At 38.3% G+C, this 26,678-nt stretch overlaps 2 protein-coding genes across 4 annotated transcripts in view; one reads left to right on the top strand and one right to left on the bottom strand.

Annotated features, from left to right (window-relative positions):
• The window catches only part of UBAC2 (UBA domain containing 2), a 161,803-nt gene that overhangs the window by 31,913 nt on the left and 103,212 nt on the right, over positions 1–26,678 (top strand). The window contains exons 5-6 of one of the 3 annotated variants that reach the window (XM_082434669.1): positions 14,492–14,541; positions 14,623–14,710. The exons of the other annotated variants lie outside the window; for them this stretch is intronic. Coding sequence (XP_082290795.1) covers positions 14,492–14,541; positions 14,623–14,710 — 138 coding nt within the window. The remainder of the gene's footprint in view (positions 1–14,491; positions 14,542–14,622; positions 14,711–26,678) is intronic. 3 annotated transcript variants of the gene reach the window in all.
• GPR18 (G protein-coupled receptor 18) lies at positions 5–14,485 on the bottom strand. Its single transcript, XM_082434695.1, has 2 exons — positions 7,694–14,485; positions 5–5,132 (listed from the first exon to the last, which is right to left on the bottom strand). The coding sequence occupies exon 2, from the start codon at positions 5,096–5,098 to the stop codon at positions 4,103–4,105; it is 996 nt and encodes a 331-aa protein (XP_082290821.1). The 5' UTR covers positions 5,099–5,132; positions 7,694–14,485; the 3' UTR covers positions 5–4,102.

Raw genomic sequence — 26,678 nt, 5'->3', positions numbered from 1 at the left:
AAGTAGCTCTCAAATATTAGCTTAATTCATAACTACTTAAATCTGACTTAAAGCATTATTATCCATGAAAGTCAGTAAGAGAATATTTTAAACTTTTAGATATAGTAAAATTGATTTTATATGTAAAAATTCCAGTGTATACTTAACATTTTCATTATGTTCTTGAAACAGAATCTGTTTTACACTCACTCTTTTTTTCAGCTTTCAAATCTCATATTTTAGAGAATTTTTAGTGAATTTTCTGTTCTGGTCCTGAAGATAGAATTGTGTTTTCATAGTGAAATTTTGTCTTTGTAACTTTGTTAACTAATTAAACATAAAAATACAAAATTTAATTAATTAGATTAGGAAACAAAATTTATTTGTCTGAAGTTAAGCTTCTGAAGAATGATGCTTTTTTTAAATGATATTGTTTATATATTTTCACCAAAGGTAAAAGAAAATCAGTATATAGGTTATAACTTTGTAGCCAATCTGCAGTGGGCAACCTAACTCGTAGAGTGTCTGTGCTTTCATATTGTGTTGGTCTTCTTTAAAAACAAAACGAGAAAACATGTATTAGTTTATGAAATAATTGGCATTTAGGAGCAGAGTTGTTAGCACATATAAATGCCTTTAAAGCATCTCTGAATTAAGTTTCTGAGACTGTTTTTAAGAGATGAGATACTATAAAATAAAGGTAACATATATTTAAAATTTGTGTGTACTAACTTCAGCCTTATTTTAATTTTCAGTATATATTTTTGAGAACTGTTAGGCTATTGCAAGTACCTTGATTTAGATTCACTTTGGATCTCTATTTTTAAAATACGGTTAGTGATCTTATAGCTCTCACACTTACATTGTTAATATTTATGGTAATAGCTGCCCTTCATGGGATTTACTGAATTATTGGCATGAGTATTGATGTTTAGTTGTCTTAATAATGTATGATTCTGAATAATATTTTAATGGAGACACATAAAGTTCTGTGTCATAATTATGCAGTTTTTGAGTTTTACGGGTTGTAATTGCAGTTAGACTAAGAAGTTTAAGTTGACTATTCTGCTATTGTGGTAAATAGTGTAGTCATTAGGAAGGATTCCATGTTGATTCAGAAAAGAAGTAGCATTACTAAATCATTAGTTTTCCCCAAACATTTCTCATTGAGGCCAATTCTTTTTGGTTCTTTCTAAGGCCTACTGAGTTGTCGAAGGGTTATGTGTATTGTGTATGTCTGTGTTAGGATAAATTTAGTGGCTGGGTAGTAACATAGCTTTTAATTCTTATTTACATCGTCCCCTTGTGAGATGACTTTTTTTTTTTCTGTTGCACATAAGAGTTGAATGACAGTTATTTCTTTGAATGAATGACACTTATTTCTTTATGGAATTGTGACTGGTACATATAAGGAAGATTGATTCAATTTTGAAGTTGGTGACAATGTTTTAACTAATTCTTAAGGCCAGAAGGCTTTTACCTATTTAAATCTTAGCTAGTAGCAAGAATTGCAAATTTGAGTAAATTCAAAAGTTATAGGGTCCCCTTTGAAAGACAGTGTGAATGTTAATTCAGACATCACCTGAATGAGAATATATTTCTCTTTCCTTTTAAATCATGAAACATTATAGTATGGCTTTTTTGAATCTTGATGCATTCTCAAACATAGACTTCTTGGAACATAAATCTTTACTTCAATAAACTTTGCATTTTGTAAATATATCTTTTGATGGTAGCAAAGCTTCAGAAACCCAGGAGAGGAAACCTTTTTTAGTCAATGTGTTTTATAATTTGCAGTGTTTTCCACATAATGTCGTTACCTTTTTCTTTCTCATCAATGCCAAGTTTACCTGCACTTCCTACAATTCTTCACTTCCTATTTAATTCTCTCTCTCTCTTTTTTAACCTCACCACTATTAAAACTTCTCTTATAAAGGTCACCAGTAACCAACTAATTTCTAAAGCCAATGGCTTATTTTCACTTGTCTTATCTGACCTTTCAGTAGCACATTAGATGCTTTTGACATCCCATTATTTCATGAAATAACCTGCTCGCCTGAATCCTAGCACACTACTCTCTCCTGGTCCTCTTTGACCTTCTTTACTCTTTGCAGCTCCTTTCTCAGGCTTACTCCAGGTGCTTTCTCTGTGCTATCGCGTCCACCCTCGTGGCTTCAACTACAGTTAGCATCTGTTGTTTGTTTCCCAGCTCTCTATTTCCAGTCCATATTGCTTTCTTGATCTTTCTTCAGTCATATTTCCTAGTGACTTCTAAGACTCAAAGAAAATTCATCGTGTTCAGAAGCTCTTACCTCCTCTGATCACCTCTCTTTTTGCACTCTTATCTCCTCCTCCTTCTGTACTCCTTATTTTAATTAATGGCATTTTCATATACTCAGTCATCCAAGCTGGAAATCTTTCCCTCTTCTCATCAGTGGAGTAGGGCACCGACTCTTATTCATTCGAAGTCCTATATAAGTCAGCTCTTCATCGCATCTCCTTGACTCCTTCTGTCATTATCCCAGTCTTAACCAATCTTTTCTTGCCTAGATTTTTGCAATAATTCTCCAACTAGTCTTCCTATCAATTCCAAAGTATTTCATGCAATGTTTTCAGAAGTTATCTTTCTAAAATACAAGTTTGACCATTGCTAATCTTCCTTTTAAAAACCTCTAAATCCTTGTTTTCTTCAGAATAAAAATCAAACTTCTTCAAGGTGGCATCAGGGCAGTCTAGAATAGTACGGATGGCTTAGGCTTTGCCATCACATAGACCAGATTTACCTGAGATTCCAGCTCTGCCGTGTATTATTTGTGTGTCATCTTGAGCAAGTTACTTCTCTCAACTTCCCTCATCCGTAAATTGGGGCTCATACTCTGTAATTCGCAGGGCAGTGGAGGAAGCTAAGTAAGGTCACCGATGCAGACATCCTAGCAGGAGCAGCCTCCCCACCCCATATATTGTTGTTTTTTTCTTTCCCTTCAAAGCCCTCATAATCTGACCCCAATCCAGTGTTTCAAGCCACTCCGCCGTCAGTCATTCAGCTTTCTTAACATGCTATGTATTTGTATTCTCGTACCTGCTGGTTTTCTTTCTGCACCCTGTTGCCCTTTGGCAGGATTAATTGTCCTTTTTTTAAAATAAATTTATTTATTTTATTTATTTATTTTTGGCTGCATCAGGTCTTCGTTGTGGTGCGTGGGCTTCTCATTGCGGTGGCTTCTCTTGTTGCGGAGCACGGGCTCTAGGCCCACGGACTTCAGTAGTTGTGGCTCGCGGGTTCTAGAGCGCAGGCTCAGTAGTTGTGGCTCACGGGCTTAGTTGCTCCGCAGCATGTGGGATCTTCCCGGACCCGGGCTCAAACCCGTGTCCCTTGCATTGGCAGGCAGATTCTTAACTACTATGCCACCAGGGAAGTCCCCCCACCACTAGTCTCAAGTAGAGTCTGGTGCATACTCGGCTCTCAGTAAGTGTTTATTGAATGACTGTAGTCTGTTTCCAAAGGAAAATGAATTTAGAGTAGATGGGGGCTGATGGCAATGGCCTTTACAGCACCCGCAGGTGCTTTTGCTTCTGCAAATTTTGCTCTGCAGCAGTAACAGTGATGAGTTGAACATAGTTGTTTGTGTAGGAATCATGGAAGTTTGGTGTTTAGAATACAAAGTACTGGATTTAGACCACCAATTCTGAGTATAAATTAGACCAAAGGGAGCTGCCTCTAGCTGGAAAATAATTCAGTCAAATTATTTCAAACAATAGCTCCATTATTTTGCCTGCTGACCTGATTGACATCATGACTCACTTGCACATAGAATTAAATCCAAAAAGTCAACTATGTATTTAGATAAGGCTTGAATATGAAACACGAATTGGATGCTTTTCTCCCAGTAATTCATGAAAATGTTTTATACAGGTTTTAAAGATAAAAATAATGAATTTATTAAAATACTTCAGTATATTTAATTATGCTGCCACAGTAATAAGACCTCACAAAGGAGGAAGAGTTCTTAAAGTTTATTATTTTTTTTCGGGAGAGAAGGGACTTGATGATATCATACAGAATATCCACTGACCCTAAGTTAGTAAAGTGAATTTAAAGAGATCGAAGACAAACAATGACCGTTCATAACATTTCACTGTTTATGTTGCTTAGGGACCGTAAGCTACCTGAGCGGAAGCTCTTTCTGCGCACACTCCGAAGATAATTGCGGTATAACATGACACTAATGACTCGAGCCTGAAATTGTTTTGAAACAATGTAGTAGAGAATCACATCCAGACAGGTGCTGAGGTTCATGAGGAAGGTGGTGAAGGCTCCCCAGGGGTTGTAGCTGGTCTCGTCCCCTCCCAGCATCAGGAAAGCAAAGCAGACGTGGAAAGGCATGAAGCAGACGAGCACCTGCACCATGAGCGTGATAATGATCCGTATAGACTTCTCCTTGACTTTTGGCTTCAGCTTAGATGTCTTACCGTGAAGGAGACTATGAATAATGACCAAGTAGCACCCAATCATGATGAACAGGGGAATCAAGAAAAAGAAAATCAGTCGAGTGAAGTTCAGCGCATTAATAGCTTTTAAGTAGATGATGTCAGAAATCTTGAGGCAGGTGGCAGGGGTGGAGGCTTTATCTGGGTCTTCATAGAGCAGTAGGAGTGGGATGGTGGTTGTCACGGTCATTATCCAGACTCCCACACATGCCAGCACGGCCTTGCATGTGTTTTTAAGTTCCTTGGCGTATTTCGGCTGTACAATGGCCATGTATCTGTCGGCACTAATGAAAGCAAGAAGCCATAGAGCAATGCTTGGATAAAACACCGTGAGAGCCCCAAGAATCTGGCAGAAGTACTCTCCAAACGGCCATTCACCTTTTGCGTAATAAAACATTCGAAAGGGTAAGCTCATTATAAATATCAAGTCCAGTAGTGCCACATTCATCATATAGATGGTCACAGTGGTTCTCTTCTTGGTGGTACAACTGAAAACCCATAAGGCGGTGACATTAACAAATAAGCCAGTTATGAAGATGCAGCTGTAGAAGACAAGGGCTGCTATTTTGTATTCGTCTGGATATGGGTCGATAGAAGGGCCAGGTTGAGCTTGATTGTGAGGGGTGGTCATGTTATAGCTTGTTGGTGGGCATGACACTTAGAAACTGTAAAATAGTTAAGAATAGGAGGAATAAAACTTTTTGTTGAAAAAATAAATGCTTAACATTCTCACACTCGACTTGGCATATCAGTGGATTTTAATTTTGACAGTATTTTATGTCATAGAGTCAACATATGTGTCTTAGTATTTATTAAGAAATACACTCCCTAGGTATTATTACTAATATGTACTAACATATTAGTGTATTAAGATGGTCTGGTGTGTCATAATGCACTGACAAATGTATTCATTTTCTCTCTGTAGTGTGAAATTGGGTAGAAGTTGTGCCTATGATAGGTATCCTTTGTTGGGACTAATTGGGGAAAGACCATTCTGAATTTTGAATCTTAGAAAGTATTGATAGTTTGCCACTTTTTATCATCTTCATTCTGTTTAAATATTTGGTAACCCAGATTAGTAATGTCCAAATAATGAATTTTTACTCATTAAATATAATTTTAATATATAAATTATGTATTAGAAAACTAATAAAGAAACCATATAACTGGTTGCTTACTGAATATTCACAGTAATTCTCATTTGAGAGCAGGAACATTTCCTTTTTACTGCTAAATCCCCACTGCCTGGTGAGTACATAGTAGATACTCAGTAAGTAATATTTGCTGAATTGATGGATAAGTGAAAGAAGGAAACTTTGGCAGGGTGACCCACAGCGGGCACTCTCTAGTTTGTCAATGAAGGCTTGCTTAATTGGCCATTAAACCATTTTTTTTTTTTAAAGTGGCAAACACTTCTTCATAGCATTATGTTCTCTCTAGATTATCATAGGTCTAGAAACAGCAGTGTCTTGTGCCATGGTATACAGATCAAGAACTTTACTCTCTCTGTTTTTTTTTTTGGCCACACCTTGCGGCATGAGGGATCTTAGTTCCCCAACCAGGGATCGAACCCGTACCCCATGCACTGGGAGCGCAGAGTCTTAACCCCTGGACTGCCAGGGAAGTCCCATAAGAACTTGGCTCTTAAAACAATAGATGGGCTAGTTTTTAATGCACAGTTGGGAGTGCCTAATGCTGAGTCTTCCAGATGGTGTTTAACAGTGCCCCAGAAGCTGATTACACTGCTGCAGTGGTGCACGGAGAGCAACACCTTGAGAATAAGATATTGCTAGTATAGTAGCTTTCACGCCCTCACTCTACCGAGATCCAGAAGCGTTAAGTATTATTTGTCAAATTTAACTTTAAAAAAGGAATCTCAAAGACAAATAGTTATTAGTAAGAAGTCACTCAGTAACTTTATGTGTTTGCAGAAACTAATTTCCACCCCCCCCCCCCAAATGCCCATTTCTACTGGAAAGGAGTTTAGCTGTGACCCCCTCAGTGGGAAACTTCTGTCACCCACGATATAACATCAACAACAGTGATTTTAAAAATAGACTCGCTACACAGAGATGGAACCTTGTGGCATCCTCCTTGAAATATGGAGGTGTAAGAAAAGTTTCCCTCAAAAATGTCACTTTGCAGAATGGTCTCTCTCTCATTCAGCCCTGAGTCTCTCTTTAGTGAAAACTGGGGGAGGTTAGCCATCTGGTAGTGGCATCATGGGCTGTAATTTAAAATTAATTTGAGCAGTTGCTGAGGACAAACACAAGGTATGAATTTGTTTTCTTCTCCCTCCTTTCTTCCCTTCCTACCTTCCTGACTGTAGCGAGTTTGCCAAATATTTAGGTTAAATATGATTTTGGAGCAGAATTCTATATATTTAAAAGCCTGTATTTATTAAAATTTCCAAATATTGTGTTGACTAGAATATTAATTTCTATAAAATGAGAAAAATACTACATAGAAAAATTAACTCTCTAGTATTATCATACAAAGGAAAATAATTTTAGAGACTTGACTCATTTTTAACTTTCCATGAATTTTTAAATAGTAAAAATTGTAATGTAAATGACATTTTGTATCCTTTTTTCTTTTGTATCAGAACTCCCTCCACCCATCCTTATTCCCGAATTTTGTCACAGAAATTCCTTACTTACAAACCATTTTTGAGTAAATCTTTTTCCCCTCATTGGGTTCAAGCTGACTTTATGTCACCAACAGTTGTGTTCATTTGCTTAAGGTTAACTAAAATATGTGTGATGCATGTGTTTTAAAGGCATTACCATACAGGTTGTACTCTGTACACACAGATAAATTTTTGGATAAATATTGAAAAGTGATTGGCTTTTAAGTCAGCATTTTAAAAGCTTTAGATTCCATGATTAGCTATAGTCTTTTCTTAAAAGCCTTTAAGTACATTCTGTGAAACAATGTAATTGAAACCAGGTGACAAAGACTCCTAAAGATATTTATGATTTATTGTATCAACATTTTCTTTAAGTTGAAAAAAATTACATTTACTATTAATGTAAAACAGTATTGAAAATAAATGAAACAACATGTTAATAATGTAGGAAGATGACAGTATATCCCATTTCAGGGTCCTTCACCAACATAGTTTCAGTAATATATTATTAAAATAAAACAAGGATTTTGAGATTTAGTAAATAAGTACAGCATTATTTCTGATAATCTGTGATGAAGTTAATTAAATGCTACTTACCTCCTGTCCATCAAAAGGCTGTATTTGAGAGGAACATTTCTCGGTATACCCAGTTCTGTAAAAGAGATTTCTTTGAGTTGCTTGTGTTAAAATAGCTCTCTCTAGAAGTGGTATATTTAAGAAATGCTGTATTTCTTTTGTTTTAGGTTCTTCCGTTGCTTTAAAAAGTTGTTTCAAATATAATACTCGGTATAGGAGTTGGTACTTGTTCAGCTGTAATTGCTGCTTTGTCTCTTTCAGGAAGTACTCTCTGAAATAAGGCTTCTTCAACTTGTGACTTTGCCCTGGATGTGGTTTTTCTCTTTCACAAATGATTTGTTTATGAAGTCATGCTTAGCATAAGCTCCTCGTGAAATGATGGCATATATTTAAGAGAATCATACAGAAGGGAGAAAATGTCTTCAGTTTGTTTACTTTGGTGCTTAAAGTCTGCATCATCTGTTGAAAGAGAATGAGATTTGATGTTGACTGAATGGAATTCATAGTATAACTTAGTTTCTAAGCTGTGTGACTTTGTCTAGTTACTTACGCACTCTGAGCCTTTGTTCCTGCTTCGTTTCTATAGTGCTAAGATAGAGATAATACCCATCTGGTAGGAGTGTGAGGACTCTAAACCAGAGAAGTCCAAGAGCTAACCTGGCACCTAGTAGGTAACTTCCAAACAGTGTTAACCCTTTACTACAAAGTTCCTAAAATCATTGAATATCCACTTTTTACTGCTAAACCATTTCTAAATGGTAGACATTTTGGGACCCTCAATTATTTGCTTCTGCTTTGCATATACCTTTACCTACTTTGGTTTGCTTTATTTATTGAGTCCCCAATGCTTCATATCCCTTTTCTGTCACATGGAAGTCTAGAAGTAATTCCTTTTGCAAAAACATCCCTACAAATTGTTAAGAACTTTGGAAGTCTTTAGTGGAATAATTTACATATTAGGAGTATTTTAACCTAAGAAGGGAAGTGAGACCAACGAAAAGGGAAGTGAGCAGCCCCAGTCATTGCCTGCCTGCCTAGTTACGTTAAAGTTTTTACTTTCTCTTTTCTTTTAAAAAAAATCATAATTTCATTTGCTTGTACTAAAATTTTAATTATCTTTATACTTGGTTATGCGTGATTTATCAGCCTTTAAAAGGTACATGAACTTAACTGGTTTTTTAATTTAAGGCAGTTTGAGGGCACATGCTCCTTTTTTTTTTTTTTCTTCAGACAAAACCGTAGTAAATCTGTGACTTATAAATTGTTTAAATCCTTTCCTTTGGTGATTAAAGTACTTTTGATTATGTTAATGCCAGAGTAATGGGTTTTAGAAGCACAAGCAACAACCACAGCAACTATTTCTTGTGTAAATGAGGATTCGAGGCCCAGAGAGGACCAGTAACTTGCTGCAGAACTCAGACAACCAGGCCCAGTCTCTTCTGTGCCAAGTTCAGTGCCCTCCCCTTTCTGCCCTAGCTGCTGTAAAGACTTCTCGTTGTGAGGTGATTACACTGATTTATTCACTAGACATGATTTGCTCATTGCTGAATTACAGTAATCAGTTTGTTATACATGGAGTTATGTTTCATATGCAGGATAGGAGTTTGATATTTCACTTGGAGATAGGAACCTTTTATCTGCAGATCCAGTCTTTTCATTGCCTTAATTTCATATAGCCTGTGACAGGTCTTCTAAAATTCAGTATTGATTAGTGTTCTCTGTGCTGCTGAAGTCAACAGGTACAGGGAAGGCATATATCTCATTAAGACAAATCCCCTTGTACACAGGGAGATTCTTTTTTCTGACTTGCTAGTCTCTCAGAGAGAGGTACCCAGGGGCACAGCTTGAAGGTGGGTCCCGCCTTTCTCTCCGTCTTAGCCTTACGGGATTTCCTACTCCTGGCCTTTCACAAGCTGTTCCACCAACAGCTGTGACATTCCTTCCCACCGCACTCCCATCTCTTGGCTTGGCCGGCTGCTATTTATCTTAAAAGTTTTAGCTTAGATGCTGCCTTTCCCAGGAAGTTTTCTCTGACCCCTGAAGCTGGTTGGTTATTCGCCCCTGTAAGGTTCCTTAGCACTGGATTCTTACCCCCCTAGTGGCGTGTGTTTGTATTATTATTGGGAATTTATTTGCCTTTTATCCTTCACTACACTGAGGTCCTTAAGGGTTTGCACATGTTGTATATGTGTGTATTTAACAGGCAGTTAGTAAATACTGGTTGAATGTGTGACTGAAAAAGTAGGTGAAGAAATGGAGGGTCGAATTATTGAGCCCAGTGTCAGCATCAGGGACACTTTGACTTGCCAATGTGAGGGGAACCTGCCAGTCACTAGGCAGACTGGAGGCAAGACCCACTCTCCTTCTCTCCATGACCCTGCAGCGCTTAGCCTTGTTCTCTGTGCTCCTGGCTTGGCACACAATAATTTTATGTTGGAAAAGAATTACAGTTAAAAAAAAAAATTCCCCCAAACCATTTGGCAGCAAGTAAGTAAACAGTGGATCAAGAATTAAACTCATAGTGTCTGGTTTGCCTCTTTAATACTTGAACCTAATGAAATTTTTATTCAAATAGAGGCGCTTATCTCCTTCGGGGACCATTCATGCAGCTTTAATTTCCTCACTTATTTTGGGATATGAGTGAAAGAAATTTTTCACCTTGCAAAAGAGGGATTTCACAGAGTTTCCTTCACTTTATGAAATCATCTGTTTTAGCTCCATTTTTGAATTCTGGTTTAGATGCTAAAAGCCCTAAAGGAATTTTTATTTTAATACTCGAGCCCAGTTTCAGAGTGAATATAATCTAGTTATAATTAGTTATAATTTAGTTAAGCCAATTTTATAATTATCAGAAAGGATGTAGTTAATAGACTTACACAGTAAATCCCCATTATAAAAACATGCTCTTTGGGACTTCCCAGTGGTTAAGAATCCACCTTCCAATGCGGGGGACGCAGGTTCAGTCCCTGGTCGCGGAACTAAGTAAGGTCCCACATACTGCAGGGCAACTAAGCCCGCGTGCTCTAGAGCCCGCTCACCACAACTAGAGAGCCTGTGTGCCACAACTAAGACCCGACACAGCCAAATAAATAAATATTAAAAAAAAAAAAAAACATGATGTTATATCAGAGATTTGTCTATGCCACAGATAAAATTGTATTTCTCGTTCTTAACACATTTCTCTGTACCTCAGCAAGTGTGAGTGAGGCTTATCCTAGTTCCTCAGACCAATATTGTGATGAGGGGCCCACTGTAGTTACTGTTTATCTTTCCCAGCTCAGGTGGCCATCAGCGCACACAGCCAGAGCAGCTGGTAGACAGCCAGTCCCCAGAAAGGAGAGGTGGTGAGGGACATGGGGGGAGCCCCGAACTAGGGTGAAAATCTTATCATTTGACCCTAACGGTCTCCCACTTTGATCTTATGGAATCTTTGTGCCATACCCCTTTCTTTTTCAAGCTTGCATCTAAACGCACTGCTCTTTTTTTTTTTTTTTTTGAGGGGCAGATATATTGAATAGTGGTTTCTGGATAAAGAAGACTGAGATACTATTTGTCTAAATCTATTTTATTTTAAATCCAGCAACTTACAGCTGTAGTCTTATAGCCAAATTAGTATGGACCTCCTTTCCACTTGATTTCCTAAATTGTATTAATAAATTTAACATTTCCCAAATTCCTTTTCCTCGGCAATTTTTGTTCAGTTTCACAATTTTACAGACGTACAGACAATCAGATGATTACTTACCTCACAGCAAACAAGTTGAACCCAGATAACCAAAATGATAGATAATTCTAGTCAAAATAGATCTAAATTGGCAAAGTAGAGTTCCCTAAAGATATTAAAGATTCTTTCACTTAGAGAATCTTAGGAGAAGGCATCAACATGACAGTGAAATCATTCCTGGACCCACTGAAATCCCAGGCCAAGAGTTTGCAGGGTAACGTCTCACTAACTGCGTGGAGAGCCATTCAGTGGCCCTCGGGCACAGCCAATTAATTGGAGCTCTCTGGTTATTGTGATGTACATGGCCACCTCCTACAGATTCTGGTCTCACAGTTAAAGGAGAGATGTAGAGGGAGATGAGTTTCTAGGGGAAGATATCTAGTAATATGGTGAAGTAGCAGCGTAGAAGAAAAAGGTATTGTGGAGAGTCAGGATTGGTAAAGAAATGAGAGGTGTGTTATTGAGTTACTTAAATCCAAAGTTGTATACTAGTGTGTGTGATGGAGGATTTTAGTATCAGGCATCTGTATACTAAAAAGTAATTACACGTCTATAGGTTGAAGTTTGTTGGTTTAAAAAGAGTTACTTAGGATTTTTTATTATCTCTGCCATTACTCTTATCTGTATTCAGAGGTGAACAATCATTGAGCAGAGGTCTAAGTGCTTTACATGCTTCACTGAATTTAATCATTATGCCAACAGCAAAGTATGTTGAGGACACAATAGTTGTATGGATGGTGTAACCCAGGGATATTTACTCAAGATTCTCAGATTGTGAGATTGTGTTGTACTCTTTCTGTATTATGGTATTGTCTGTATTATGGTATTTGTTTTAGTAAATTTTGTTGAAGTTGGTCCTACTTAATAGAGAATAATCAGAATAGTAATTTGACCTGTAGCAAAAAAAATCTTCTGAGGGAATAGACCATCCTTTCCTTTCCCTCTTTCTCACTAATGAGTTGATATTCCCAAGGAAAGATTTTGTAACTGGATTCTGTCAGCCTGTAAATTTAATTTTGGAAGGGAGATCTCTGCCATTCAGTGAGCCAAAGACTTTTAAGCACTCAAAAATGGGTGTATCCGAAAGGTTGGTAAACATGTATAAGTATGCTGGACCTCATAAGTAATCAGGGAAACGAAATTTAAAACCATAATAAGGATGTTACTACCCACTCACCAAAATGGCTACAGTGAAAAAGACTGACAACAAGAAGTGCTGGCTGAGTAGTATTCCATTATATATACTCAGCCAACACTGGAATATTACTCGTCCATAAAAAGAAATGAAATTGAGTTATTTGTAGTGAGGTGGATGGACCTAGAGTCTGTCATACAGAGTGAAGTAAGTCAGAAAGAGAAAAACAAATGCCGTATGCTAATGCATATATATGGAATCTAAAAAAAAATGGTACTGATGAATGTAGTGGCAGGACAGGAATAAAGACACAGACATAGAGAATGGACTTGAGGACATGGAGGGGAAGGGGGAAGCTGGGGCAAAATGAGAGTAACATCGACATATGTACACTACCGAATGTAAAATAGCTAATGGGAAGCAGCCGCATAGCACAGGGAGATCAGCTCAGTGCTTTGCGATGACCTAGAGGGGTGGGATAGGGAGGGTGGGAGGGAGACGCAAGAGGGAGGAGATATGGGGACAGATGCATACATATAGCTGATTCACTTTGTTGTGCAGCAGAAACTAACACACTATTGTGAAGCAATTATACTCCAATAAAGATCTATTAAAAAAAGAAAAGTGTTGGTGAGGGTACAGAGCAACCAGGAACTCTTGCGCCTGGCTGGTGGGAGCTCAAAAATTTGGAAAACAGTTGGATATTAAGAACTAAAATGAAGATGCATACACCCTGTGACTCACATTCCACTCCTAGGTAGAAATGCGTGTTCCTGTGCACCAGGAGTTAGAGGTAGGAATGTTCACAGTAGCATTATTTCTAATCGCTCCAAATTAGGGACAGCCCACATGTTCAGCAGCTGTAGAGTGGATAGATCAGTTGTGTCGACAAACAGTTGACTGCTTTTCACAATCAAAATGAATCACATAGAAGGCGCATGGAACAACACAGGCGAATCTTGTGCATGTGGTGTTAAGTGAAAAAAGCCAGACACGAAGGAATTCATATTGTACGATTCCATTTATATGAATTTCAGAAAGCAGACCAAACTGAAATAAAGAGTTTAGGGATTCGTGCATAGGCAGTAAAACCTTTTGGTGGGTTGCGGGAGCATGTAATACGTAGGGCACACGGGAGAGCTCCCAGGATGCTGGGAAGTTCTGTTTGTTGACCTGAGTGCTAATTATTTTAGTGTTTGTTCTGTGATAATTCATTAAGCTGTCTATTTTTGTTTTGCCCTTGTATCTATAAGGGTCTCAATAGAAAACAGACGGCACGCTTAAACTAGAATAATTCAAAGGCTTATATGTAAAGATCTAATGACAAAAGAATGGAACCTAGTGACAAAAGGGGGACCTTTGGCAGGACTGTTGCCTTGTTGTGCCCACCACCTTTAGGCCCAAAGAGGTTAAGGAAGGGAGAGGTTACTAGAACCTGGAGGGATCACCCCTGGAGAGTCAGCTGCCTTGGAAACAGTAAGTGTGAAGTAACAAGGAACAAGGGGAGTAAGTACCCTGGCCTCAGGCTCCTCCTCGCCCAGATGTCCTCTGAGGCGCTAGCAGAACTCAGCAGAAGCCAGGGGGCCCTTGAGCCTTTGGGTGGAATCTGTACCCTCAGCCTCAGGAACAGAGCAGGGTGGAGAAGAGAAAAGAAGCAAGTGGATTTTTCCAGCATGCTGGGTTTTTCTATATGAGTGTTAACATTTTGTATCAAAGAGGTTTCTTTAAAAAAGCTTAGGCTTTGAGTTGGCAAAACTGGGTTTGAGGGTATCTGCTTCTTCTAAGCTGTTTCCGTGAGTAATTTTTTTAAACACCTTGAGTCTCATCTCATCTGTGAATCATCTATTCTTATCTATGAATCATCTCATTCTTATAGCTTGTGTAAAGTACATGTTTTAGACACCAAATACTAGTTCTCATTGTCTCTCTCCTGCCTGAAATCTCTTTTTTTTCTTTGCAGCATATTTTTCCTGGGAATTTTCAGACTGGGAGTGAATAGCAGTGCAAGAGGTCTGTCTATGCTACTCATTAATTAGCTGAGTTATTGTTTCTAAAAGTTAGTTAATTTTCTCTGATCATGACTCTTCCCAGCTGGAAGAAAGGGGAATTTGGATGAGGCTTTCTCGAAGGGCTTCCCACCTCTGGCATTATACAGTTCTAAGGAACTCTTCCCACTGCAGTGAGTATTTTATCTTTGTCTCCTTTTGAATTTTTGTAGGAATGGAGATGAGAGACATAGGATAGTACTTGGGCCTCTGTGCCCTCACAGCTTCTGCGTGGAACCCCAAATGTGTCCAGGAGTCATTTAGTCAAACCTCATTTCAGGGAGCCTTGAATGTGTTTGTTGGTATTTGGGTCCTACTTGAAACTCAGAGCACCCAGAACCCTGTGGGGGTCCCATTAATTCCTGGCCTTTGCCTTCCTTTCATATCCTTTATTGTGTTGATTTCTTTAGTGTGTATTTTTTTTAAATTTTTTAATTGAACTATAGTTGATTTACAGTGTTTGTCAGTTTCTGGTGTACAGCAAAGTGATTCAATTATGTATATGTATATTCTTTTTCATATTCTTTTCCATTATGGTTTATTACAGGATATTGAATATAGTTCCCTGTGCTCTACAGTACGACCTTGTTGTTTACCTTAGTGTATATGTTTTAAATCTTATTTAAAATTTATCTTTAAGTCAACTTAATCTTCTTAACATATTTGATATTTATTCCTTAGACATTTAAACATTTCTAGTAGACTGTTAGGTTGTTCCAGCTAATTTGCCTATCTACTTATAACCCTTTTTCCTTTAACCATTACTTTTGTAAGTGGCAAGTAGGAAGTGCAGCTGTGAGGATGGACTGGGTCCAGGGCTGCCCAGCTCCTAAGCCTGCAAGGCTGCCCACTCTGTCACTTGCCCTCCGCCACTCTCTCAGGAGAGCTGTTGTTCTTGGTGGTGGAGAACCTCCTGGAGACATTATAATCAGCCTGCAGAGGAAGACATAAAAATTGTACGGGCTCTTTGTTTCCTTGGTAATAAATCTGTACTGATCTGCGTTACTCAGAATTGTTGTTTACCAGAACTCTCCCTCTTACGCTTAAAACTTAGTCTAGCCCCAGTGACAAATCAGTTGAATTTTTGCAACCATGGTATCTCCTTATTGCTAATGCTTTTCATATGGATATTCTTTACAAGAAGTTTATGGCTTTTAACTCATATGGCCTCTTGCCATCAACAAGCCATGCTATCTGAATAAGTATCTTAACAGGAAAGGGAAGGAAGTGGGCGGGTAGTACCACCCTCAGAGACCTGCAGGGCGGCCTGCTGGTGTACATTTGGACGGAGGGACATAGATCCTTGGCTTCAGCCTGCCTCTAGTGGAGGATTTATTCTTCTAATGTTAATGTAGTTCTTTATTTGGGGATCAGTAATCCTAGGTTTTTAGAGTTGGGAGTTGGAGGTGTCCGTGGCTCTCTCTGTTACAGTTGTGTTTTTATTCATCCCTTGATCATACTCTCATCTCGTGTATTATTCTTCATATTTTGTGTCTGTTTTGTTGACAAGGACCGGTGCATTCGTCTTCACATGTATCAGAGCACCTAGCATAGTGCTTCACACACAGTAGACCCTCAGTAAATAGGCTTTTTGATTTGACAAGTGTTTGTGTGTTTCTTTTTCTAAAGGAAAGAAAACTATACGGTGTCCCCCCAGAATGAACGCCTAATGTTTCTAAATAGATATGATCACAAAGACAAGATCAAGCAAAAGAGTGAGACGAGATAGATTAGAGTTGGTTGAGGAGAGGCCCTAGGGTGAAGGTGTTTCGGCAAGATAAATATTTGATGTATCAGAAAAGTTAATACAATTTATTTCATGTAGGAGAACTTACACTCATGTGTAAGCTCATGTATGTTTTCCACTGTTCCATACTGATTGACATCCAAGGTTGTTTTGACATAAACACTGTGCTTTTACTGCCACCTACAGGTGACAGCGGGTCGTGGAGCTCTTCACCTTTACCGGATTTGAAGTCTTGTTGAGATTGAAATCAATGTTTTAAAAGCTGTTAATTGGTAGAAGATAATACATATATTTTAATGTTAATTTCTCAATATTTCTATATTATGCAGAATTATGTAGTAGACATATCCTTATTCCTCTAAAACGTTTTGGCTTAGAGACCATTTCTGCCTTCATGGGAAGCATTCTGTCGTTTTTAGGAAAGTGTTTTCCTCTGTAGGACCGTGTATTCCTGGGCTAGGGCCTTGAGAAGATTCCACTTTAAATGTTATTTGTGCCTGATGTTCTACTAAGAGTTAAACATAAAGGTGGCCTTGGAACAAATTTGATATGGTTTAAATGTTTTTTAATTGTAGTAAAATGTACACAACATGAAATTTACTGTCTTAACCATTTTTAAGGTACAGTTCAGTAGTGTTTGAAGTACATTCACATTGTTGTGCAACCAATCTCCAGAACTTCTTTCCTCTTCCCAAACTGAAACTCCATGCTCGTTGAACAACTCCCATCCCTCCCTCTAGCACCTGGCAACCACCATTCTATTTTCTGTCAATGAATTTGCCTACCCTATGTACCTCATGTAAGTGGAATCGTACAATATTTGTCTTTTGTGATTGGCTTATTTCACTTAGCATAATGTCCTCAAAGTCCGTCCATGTTGTAGCATGTGTCAGAACGTCCTTCCTTTTTAAGGATGAATAATATTCAGTTGTATGTATATATTACATTTTATTTATCCATTCATCTGCTGATGGATACTTGGCTTGCTTCCACCTTTTGTCTATTGTGACTAATGGATGTACAGATATCTCTTTGAGACCCTCCTTCAGTTCTTTCGGGTATATATCTAGAAGTGGAATTGCTGGATCATGTGGTAATTCTATTTTTAATTTTTTAAGGAACCACCGTACTATTTTCCATAGCAGCTGTACCATTTTACATTCTCAGCAGCAGTGCACAAGGGTTCCAGTTTCTCCACATCCTTGCCAACACTTTTTTCTGTTTTGTTTTGTTTTGATAGTAGCCATCCTAATGAGTCTGAGATGGTATCTCATTGTGGTTTTGATTTCCATTTCCCTGATGATTATTGACATTGAGCGACTTTTCATGTGCTTGTTGGCCATTTATATATCTTCTTTACAGAAATGTCTATTCAGGTCCTTTGCGCATTTTTTAATCAGTTTTTGTTGTTGTTGTTAACACGTGGGAGTTCTTTATATTTTCTGGGTAATGACCCTTTATCAGATAATATGATTTGCAAATATTTTCTCTTATTCCATAGGCTGCCTTCTTGCTCTGCTTGTTTCCTTTGATGTAAGGAAGTTTTTTGGCATGGTTTTAGGTCCACCCATTTATCATATTCTCATGATAAGGATGAATTGAAATGCTTTAAAATTTTAAATGTTAAGATAGGGTAGAATAGATTTCCCTCAGTAAAATCCATTTGTCCTGTAGAGACTTTCCCCAGTGACTTAATCTGAAGAGTATTTATCTCCAGTCCTCAACACCTTTCCTTCATCCGGGAGGGTGTAAAGCAGGGTGAACAGAAACAAGCCGTATCCCAGAATTGGCTCACTTCAGAGCCTTCCACTTACAAGTGCTTCTTTCTTATGCTCTGGAAATTGTTTGTCTCTATTATTACAATAATATGAAAATGAAAGAACATTTACCTTTCTATAGTGTTCTTATTCCTTGCTGGGCCTGATTAATATGTATCAATGATTGCCTTGAAAATGTAGCATGTTTGCAAATGAAATTTGCAAATTACAAAAGCTTTGGGAGATATTCTAATAATAGTAGAGCAAAGAAACCCCCGAACACAGTGGCTCAGAGAACACAGGTGTCTGTTTCTCTTTTGTAACATCCCTGGTGGACAGATGGGCTCTGTTCTAGGAAGTCATTAGGACCAAGCTGGTAGGGCAGCTCTGTCATCCTCACCGTGTGCCCTCCAAGGTTTCCATTTCTAGCAATAGGGAGGAATCAGAAGGGAAGTCCAGGATAAGGGATTGCTCTTTCACCAGGTACTTTGGAAGTTGTAAATGTCACTGCTGCTCATACACCATTGGCAGGAACTTGGTCACGTGGCCACCCCTAATCATAGGGGAGGCTGGGAAAGTAGCTCTAGCGAGGGAGCCAAGTCGCTGGAGATAAGGGAGACTGGGTCTGGGGGGAACTGCTAGCAGTCGCCTTCAAAGACCAAGAGCTGTAATACATTAACTGGTTTAGCAAGTTGTGGGCTCTGTGATCAACGTATAAAACACTGAAGAGAGAGAACATCAGGTCTTTCTCTTTAGCCTAAACAATCAACTGCAGAGTCACTGAATGGCAGGATTGTTGTTTCGGTAGTCGTGTGTCTGGAAAAGCTAAGGGAAGCCTGTGAGATGGCATTGTGATGTGACTACCAGTTGACACTGATGTGCTCATGGATGCTGTAGGTAGTATGACGGGGCAACAAGCACGGCTCTGGTGGTCCTCGTCCGCATCAGAACAGGGAGGGGATGCAGACCTGCCACGTGAGGAACAGTTGAGAGAGCAGGCAGTGTTGATCCTGGAGAGGAGAAGATGGGGCAGGAGAACAGTCTTCAACTGTTGAAAGGGGCTGCAGGATGAAAGAGGAGTTAAAAATTGGGGGGGTGGGGCATGGCCAAGGGTGAATTAAGACTTCAGAGATGCTGCAGGAGGTTATTGGGCTTGGTAAGGGGTAACTCAGAGGCACTCACTGTCTGGAGGCAAAGTGATTCCCTTGGGAGGTGCTGACTTGCGGACACTGACAGATACTCAAGCAGTGGCTGGAAAAGCACCAGGTAGGGATGTCCAGGAAATCCACACGTTGGGCAGGTGGCATGAGTGAAATCTCCGTGAAAGCCCTTGAAACTCTGAGCATCTCTGCTCATATGCTTTTCCTTACTGTGGGATTCGCTGGTAGGCTTAGAGAACTAGAGACATTAATAGGAGTCCAGCAGAGGGACAGTGTTTCCCAGGAAGTTCTGTGCAGCCCAGCAGCGGTATAGCAACCTTGTTCTCCTATTCTCTAAATAACAAAGACATAAGTGTTCATTAGTGGATGAATAGATAAAGAAAATGTGGTGTGTGTATACACACACACACACACACACACCAGAATATTTATTTGGCTATATAAAAAGAGGAAATCCTGTCATTTGCAGCAACGTGGACAGACCTTGAGGGCATTATGCTAAGTGAAATAAGTCAGAGAAAGACAAATACTGTATGACCTCACTTATATGTGAAATCTTAAAAAAGCTCATAGATATAGAGGATAGATTGACAGAGGTGGGAGGTGGGTGGCAAAATGGGTGAAGGGGGGTCAAAAGGTATAAAATAAAAATAACTCCTGAGGATCTAACATACAGCATGGTGGCTGTAGTTCATAATACCGTATTGCATATTTGAAAGTTACTAAGAGAACAGATCTTAAAAGTTCTCATCAGGAGTTTTCGGGTTGGTGAACACACGGAGATTCAGGGAGAGCGGAGGGTGACTCACTTGGAGAGAGCATGGAAGCTCCGTGTCCTTTCCCTGTATTTTGCCCTGTGCATCTCTTCCATCTGGCTGGTCCTGAGTTATATCCTTTTATAATAAACTGGTAATCTAGTTAAAGAAAAAAAGGTCTCATCACAAGAAAAAACAGTTTTGTAACTTTGTATGGTGATGGATGTTAATTAGACTTATTGTGGTGATCATTTTGCAATATATACAAGTATTGAATCATTCTGTTGTACACCTGAAACTAATATAATCTTTCCTGTCAATTATACTCAATAAATATAAAATAACAAGTACATAATTCACTGCAGTAGATTATTATACTAGTGAAATAAACTATTTGTAAAATGAAGAGGTGTTTTTCCTATATAATCTAAATGATTGCTTTTGCTTATGAACAAAGAATATTTTTAAATTTTTGAAGTACATACTTTCAGAAAATACTTTATAAATACTTAAAATTAAAGAGAAACAGAATGAAAAAAATCTTGACAAAATTAAAATTTAGGGTAAAATGACAAGACCTAAATAATGAGTTGGTAGGGTGACATCTTTGAAACATTTGTAAAATAAAATATCCAAAATAACATATTTTTCATATATTACTAACAATTCTTATAGAACTTTAATATGAACTGTTTAAGCTTCCATGTTAAGGATATTTTTCCCTTTCTGAGTGAGCACATCAGCAGTTTAATTGGCTTTGCCTGCAGTCACGTGGTGAACCATTAGATGGCAGTGTTAGGCAGAATTTGATAAAAACTAAATCTACTCTGAAAGTTATTAAATGGGGCTCAAATGGTGAAATAGTTTTGTAATCAAAAAATACTAGAGAGATATTGTGGTTTATACAAACAGCTTGAACGGTTTGGATACCCTGTGACTGTATTTAGAGCATATATACAGTAGTTAGAATTTAAAATGGGTATTGTATATGTGTCTTTATTCCTAAATTACATGGCAAATTATTTCAGACACCATTCGTATAACAATTGTGAAAATCCTATGATAAAAACATAAGAATCATTTTAGGTTCTGGTTATGAGTGGGCTCAATATAGCACAATTCAAAATTTATAATTATGCAAGATGAAGTAATACCCTACTTGGTCCCAGTGCTAATTGTAAGAAAAAAAAATACTGTTATCTGGGCTAACCAAAGAGAATTATGAGCAGAGATTTTTGTCAAAGGGATACAGTAATATTGTTTTATGTTTTGTTTCTCTGAAGTCTTATATGAGGCACAAGCTGTATTTTTACCAGAATGCACATGTATGTAAAAGTTAATAAGAAAACACTTGGAATTTAGCAGAGGTGATAATATAATACCATGTTATAGTCATCAGCTTTTATTTTCCCAAATAATGTACCTTAGCTGATTCTTGGGCACAGAATGGAGTGGTAGATTTTAATGCCTACTTCTAGCATTTCTATACAATATCCAAGGGTATAGGTATCAGCAAGAAATAGAATATTTTCAAAGCCCATCAACTGAGGAAGTAGGAGATAAGAGTTTGCCCTAAGACAAACTATATAGTTTCTATATATATTTAGAAATTGATGGTTGATGGTGTGGACTTAATATCCTTCTAAGGAAGGATAAAAATAAGGAACAGGAAGCTGAACTGTGAAGGGTGATATTTACTATACTGTCTGTGTACTTCTAATAACTTAGAAAATGTTCTAATGTTTTATCTACGTTATTTTTTGAAAAGTCAGTTTTAGTCGTTTTTTTAGGAAATGAAGGAATAATTTCCACAGTAAGGAAAGGAATACCTTGACACTCCCTTGTATTATAAGGTAACACTTAGTAGTGTTTGAGCGTGCATGTATACATGCATGAATGAATGAGAGAATTCTACCTCATCTCTTACAAGAATGATCAGCTTCCTCTGATTTCCCCATTTCTTCATTCAACACATTTACTGAGAACCTGCTTTGTGGTAGGCAGTATGTGTTCCGGGCTCTGAGGATCCTACACTGATCAAAACAGACACAGTCTTTCTCATTGACTCTGCATTATAATCGGGGATAGAACGCAGTAAACAAGATAATATAAGATACAGTATGATGGGTGATGATAATATGCTGTGTAAAAACAAATCCACTAGTCAGCCAGCGGGAAAGGGAACACCAGGGTGTAAGCAGGGTCGCAGTTTCAAACAGTCTGGCCAGGAAAGGCCTCGGTGAGTGGGTGACGTTTGAACAAGGACTCAAGGGGAGAGCCATGTGATCTGGGGCGGGGGGGGGCGGTTGTATTCCAGGTGTAGGGACCTGCCAGCGCAAAGGCCTGCAGCTGGAGGCCTGACTCAGGCAACTGTGTAGCTGGAGCTGAGTAGGTGGGGCGAGGGGATAGTAGGAGGTGAAGTCAGGGTGGGTAGGAGAGGTCACCAGGCTTTACAGGCCTTGGTACCAGCTTTAGCTTTTACTCGGCGAGCAATAGGGAGCCATTCATGATTCTTTGGGAGATGGAGGCATATTGGTCTATACTGGGTTTTTTTTTTTTATGGTGCCTATTCCTGTAAAAAAGTGTGTAATGGTTTTGCCCATTTATACATTGTTCTGTTACTTGTACTTCTCATATTACCAAATTCTCCCTTAGGGCATTCTGTTGTTGCATCTTGTAGTTTGTGATTTTTCATTGTGAATTTTTTTTTTTGTAATTTATTTATTTTATTTATTTTTGGCTGCGTTGGGTCTTCGTTGCTACGCATGGGCTTTCTCTAGTTGCGGTGAGCGGGGGCTACTCTTTGTTGCGGTGCGCGGGCTTCTCATTGCGGTGGCTTCTCTTGTTGCGGAGCGCGGGCTCTAGAGCGCAGGCTCAGTAGTTGTGGCGCACGGGCTTAGCTGCTCCGTGGCATGTGGGATCTTCCCGGACCAGGGCTCGAACCTGTGTCCCCTGCACTGGCAGGCGGATTCTTAACCACTGCGCCATCAGGGAAGCCCCATAGTGGACTTATTTTCCGTGGGTTTTGTTTGCTGTGGGAACCCTCACAAGCCCTAGCTCATGAAAGGATATCTACAGGAGGACTTTGTGTTTACTCTTGCTGGGTTCCCAGGCGTTTTTGCTGTCCTGCAATAGCTTTTATGTTTTCTTACGTTAGCGTTCCCATGCCATTCAAGTGGGGTAAATCTAGACCACAGATTTAGGTATGATATTGGCCTTGGATTGTGATTATTTGTTGGGACTGCTTATTGTTTTCTTTCCCAAGGCCTTTCGTGTAAGCTAAATGTCTTCACTGCTTCAGCAGACTGAGTGGACTATTTTTAGCCTTCTCTGTGAAAGGTACAGGTCTTTGAGCATCTGTGCTCAGTCCCCCTCTTCTTCCTTGAGCAGCTTGGGGCCATGTCTCCTATCTTAGGCTGTATCTTAGCCTAAAAATTCAGCCCCCAACACCAGGGGCACGTAATTAGTACCCTCCTTGGGGGGTCACTGAAGCAACACATGCTTTGATTTCTTTTTTTGTTCAGTGATTTGGGATGATTATACGGAATTTTTTAAGCATATGCAAGCGTGGAGAGGGCACTATAATGAACCCAAGTTTCAACATCACCCAGCTTTGGTAATGATCAACTCACAGTCATCTTGTTTTATCTGTATCTTCACTCACACTTTTGTGATTCTAATGGACCTGTGACGGACTTGCTGTGGCCTATTAACCAGGAGCAAAATATAGGGTCATAGGGTGTGTGTGTGTGTGTGTGTGTGTGTGTGTGTGTGTCTGCTTTTTGCTCTCTATTCTATGCCATTGGTCTCTTTATCTGTTCATGTGCCTCATACTCTAATATCTTTAAATCATTTTGGTTTTTAGTATGTATTAATATCTAGTAGAACAAGTCACTTTTTTGTTCAGCTATTTCAAAATTAACCTAACTGCTCGTGTAGTCATGTACTCTTCCATATAAATTTTAGAGTAAGTTATCGTAAAGTCAGCTGGAATTTGATATGGTATTGAATTTATAGATTGCTTTGGGGGAGAACGGATACCTTTATTAAGTTTTCCAATCCAAGAGCATCAAGGATCTCTCCATTTATTTATAACATCTATGTTGTTTATTAGATTTAAACATTTTATGTTACAGATATTTTGTAATCCTAGATACCATATAATTTTTGTTGTGGTGAATGATATTGTACTTATTTATTATGTTTCCCAAGTGTAGTTATTTTATTGCTGAAGTAGAGAAATGTTAGTGAGTTTGTAAGTTGATCTTGAATTTGGCAACTATATTGAACTCTCCTATTTATTGATTTTGTTTATTTTTCTAGGTGGTATGGTAAGTGTATGTTTTACTTTTTAAGGAACTGCCAAACTGTTTTACAAAGTGTCTGTAACATTTTGTCCTCTCATCAGCAGTGTATGAGAGTTCCAGTTACTCCCCATCCTCAGGTCATTTGATAGTAGCAATTTTTAAAGAAAATTCTTAGCCATTCCAGTGGATGTGCAGTAGTATCTACTGTCATTTTACTTTGCATTTCCCTAATGACTAATGATGTGTTGAGCATTTCTTCATGTGCTTATTTCTTATTGGTACATCTTCTTTCAAATCTCTTGCCCCCTCCCTTTTTAAATTGGGTTGTTTTCTTATTACTGAGTTATGAGAGTCCTTTAGGTTTTGGATGCAAGTTCTTTATCAGATGTGTATTTTGCCGATATTTTCTCCCGGTCTTGCTTGTCTTTTCATTTTCTGAACAGTGATCTTTGAAGAGCATAGTTACAAATTTTGATGGCATCTAAACCGTCAGTATGTTTTGTTTTGTTTTTTTTTAATGGCTCATGTTTATTGTGTCCTAAGAAATCTTTGCCTAATCCGTGATCACAGAGATTTTATCCATTTTTTTCTTCTAGAAATTCTATAGTTTTAGGTTTTCCATTTAGATTTATGATTCATTATGAATTAATTTATATATGGTACAAATTATGAGTTGAAAGTCATTTGTAAGAATATCCAGTTGTTCTAGCCCCTTTTGTTGAAAAGAGTATCCTTTTTAAACAGAATTACCTTGGAACCTTTGTCAAAAGTTACTTGACCATGTACATATGGGTCTGTTTCTGGATTCTGTATTCAGTCTCACTGACATTTATGTTTATGCTTTCCTCAATAGCACACTGTCTTGGTTATTGTAGCCTTCTAAATCTTGAGATTACAGATATTGTGAGGCTTCAGAGTTTTTTATTTTTCAAAATTGCTTTGGCTATTCTGGTTTTTTTGTTTATCATTATAAATTTTAAAATCAGTTTGTTGGTTTCTACCCCAAAAGCCTGCTGGGGATTTCCCTGGGATTGCATTGACTTTATACATCAATTTGAAGAAAACTGACATTTAAACAACATTGAGTCTTCTAATCCATGCACATGTTCTGTCTCCATTTATTTAGGTCTGTTTTTTAAAAAATTTCTCTTTTCAGTGTTTATAGTTTAGAGCATACAAGTTTTGCACACTTTTTTTAGATTCATATCTAAGTACTTTATAGTTTTTGGTGTCATGGTAAATGTTAATTAATTAATTAATTTATTTATTAATTTTATTTATTTTTGGCTGCACTGGGTCTTCGTTCCTGCACGTGGGGTTTCTCTAGTTGCGCCGAGCGGGGGCTACTCTTCGTTGCGGTGCGCGGGCTTCTCATTGTGGTGGCTTCTCTTTTGTTGTGGAGCACGGGCTCTAGGCGTGTGGGCTTCAGTAGTTGCAGCACACAGGCTCAGTAGTTGTGGCTCATGGGCTCTAGAGCACATGCTCAGTAGTTGTGGCGCACGGGCTTAGTTGCTCCGCAGCACGTGGGATCTTCCCGGACCAGGGCTCGAACCTGTGCCCCCTGCATTGACAGGCGGATTCTTAACCACTGTGCCACCAGGGAAGTCCCGGCAAATGTTATATAAATTTAAAAAAATTTTTCAATGGTTCCTTGCTAGTATATAGAAATACAATTGATTTTTTTTTTCAAGTAAGATTTATTCCAGGAATACTGAAATAGTTCGGTGTAAAGATATCAATACCTATTAGCATATATCATGTATTTCATTACATCAGTGGGTCAAAGGCACAAAAATGATCATTTTACAATTCAAATATAACCAAGTCATGGCCATGCTTAAAACAGAAACCTGGCTTTCTATTGCTTTTTTTTTTTTAATTGTGGTAAAACCCACATAATATAAAATTTATCATCTTAACCATTTAAGTGTGCAGTTAAGTCTTGTTATATATATTCACATTGTTGTTCAACAGATCTTTGTAACTTTTTCATCTTACAAAACTGAAACTACACCCATTAAACAGTAACTCCCCATTTCCTACTCTCTTTTCAGTCCTTGGTACCCAACATTCAGCATTCTACTTTCTCACAGAGCTGTTCTAGTAGCTTTTTTTTTTTTTTTTTTTTTGGAGATCCTTTAGGATTTTCTATGTAGATATTCATGTTGTCTGAGAATAGACATTTTTGTTTCTTCCTTTCCAATCTGTAAGCCTTTTTATTCATTTTCTTGCCTTATTCCACTGACAAAGACAATCCAGTATGATGTTGATTAGGTAGAGAGGGTTGACATCCTTGTCTTGTTCCAGATCTTAGGGGGAAAACATTCGGTCATCATTAAGCATGTTAGCAGAGCTATTTCCTAGATGCTCTTTATC

The sequence above is a fragment of the Balaenoptera physalus genome (genome assembly GCF_965194825.1).
Source record: "Balaenoptera physalus genome assembly, chromosome: 18".
NCBI lineage: Eukaryota > Metazoa > Chordata > Mammalia > Artiodactyla > Balaenopteridae > Balaenoptera > Balaenoptera physalus.
The sequence above is the reverse complement of the archived record's forward strand: the minus strand, read 5'-3'. Positions and strand labels throughout refer to the sequence as shown.

What these genes read in the sequence shown, in the direction of transcription:
- GPR18 (XM_082434695.1), bottom strand. Translation starts at nt 5,098, where the DNA reads ATGACCACCCCTCACAATCAAGCTCAACCTGGCCCTTCTATCGACCCA.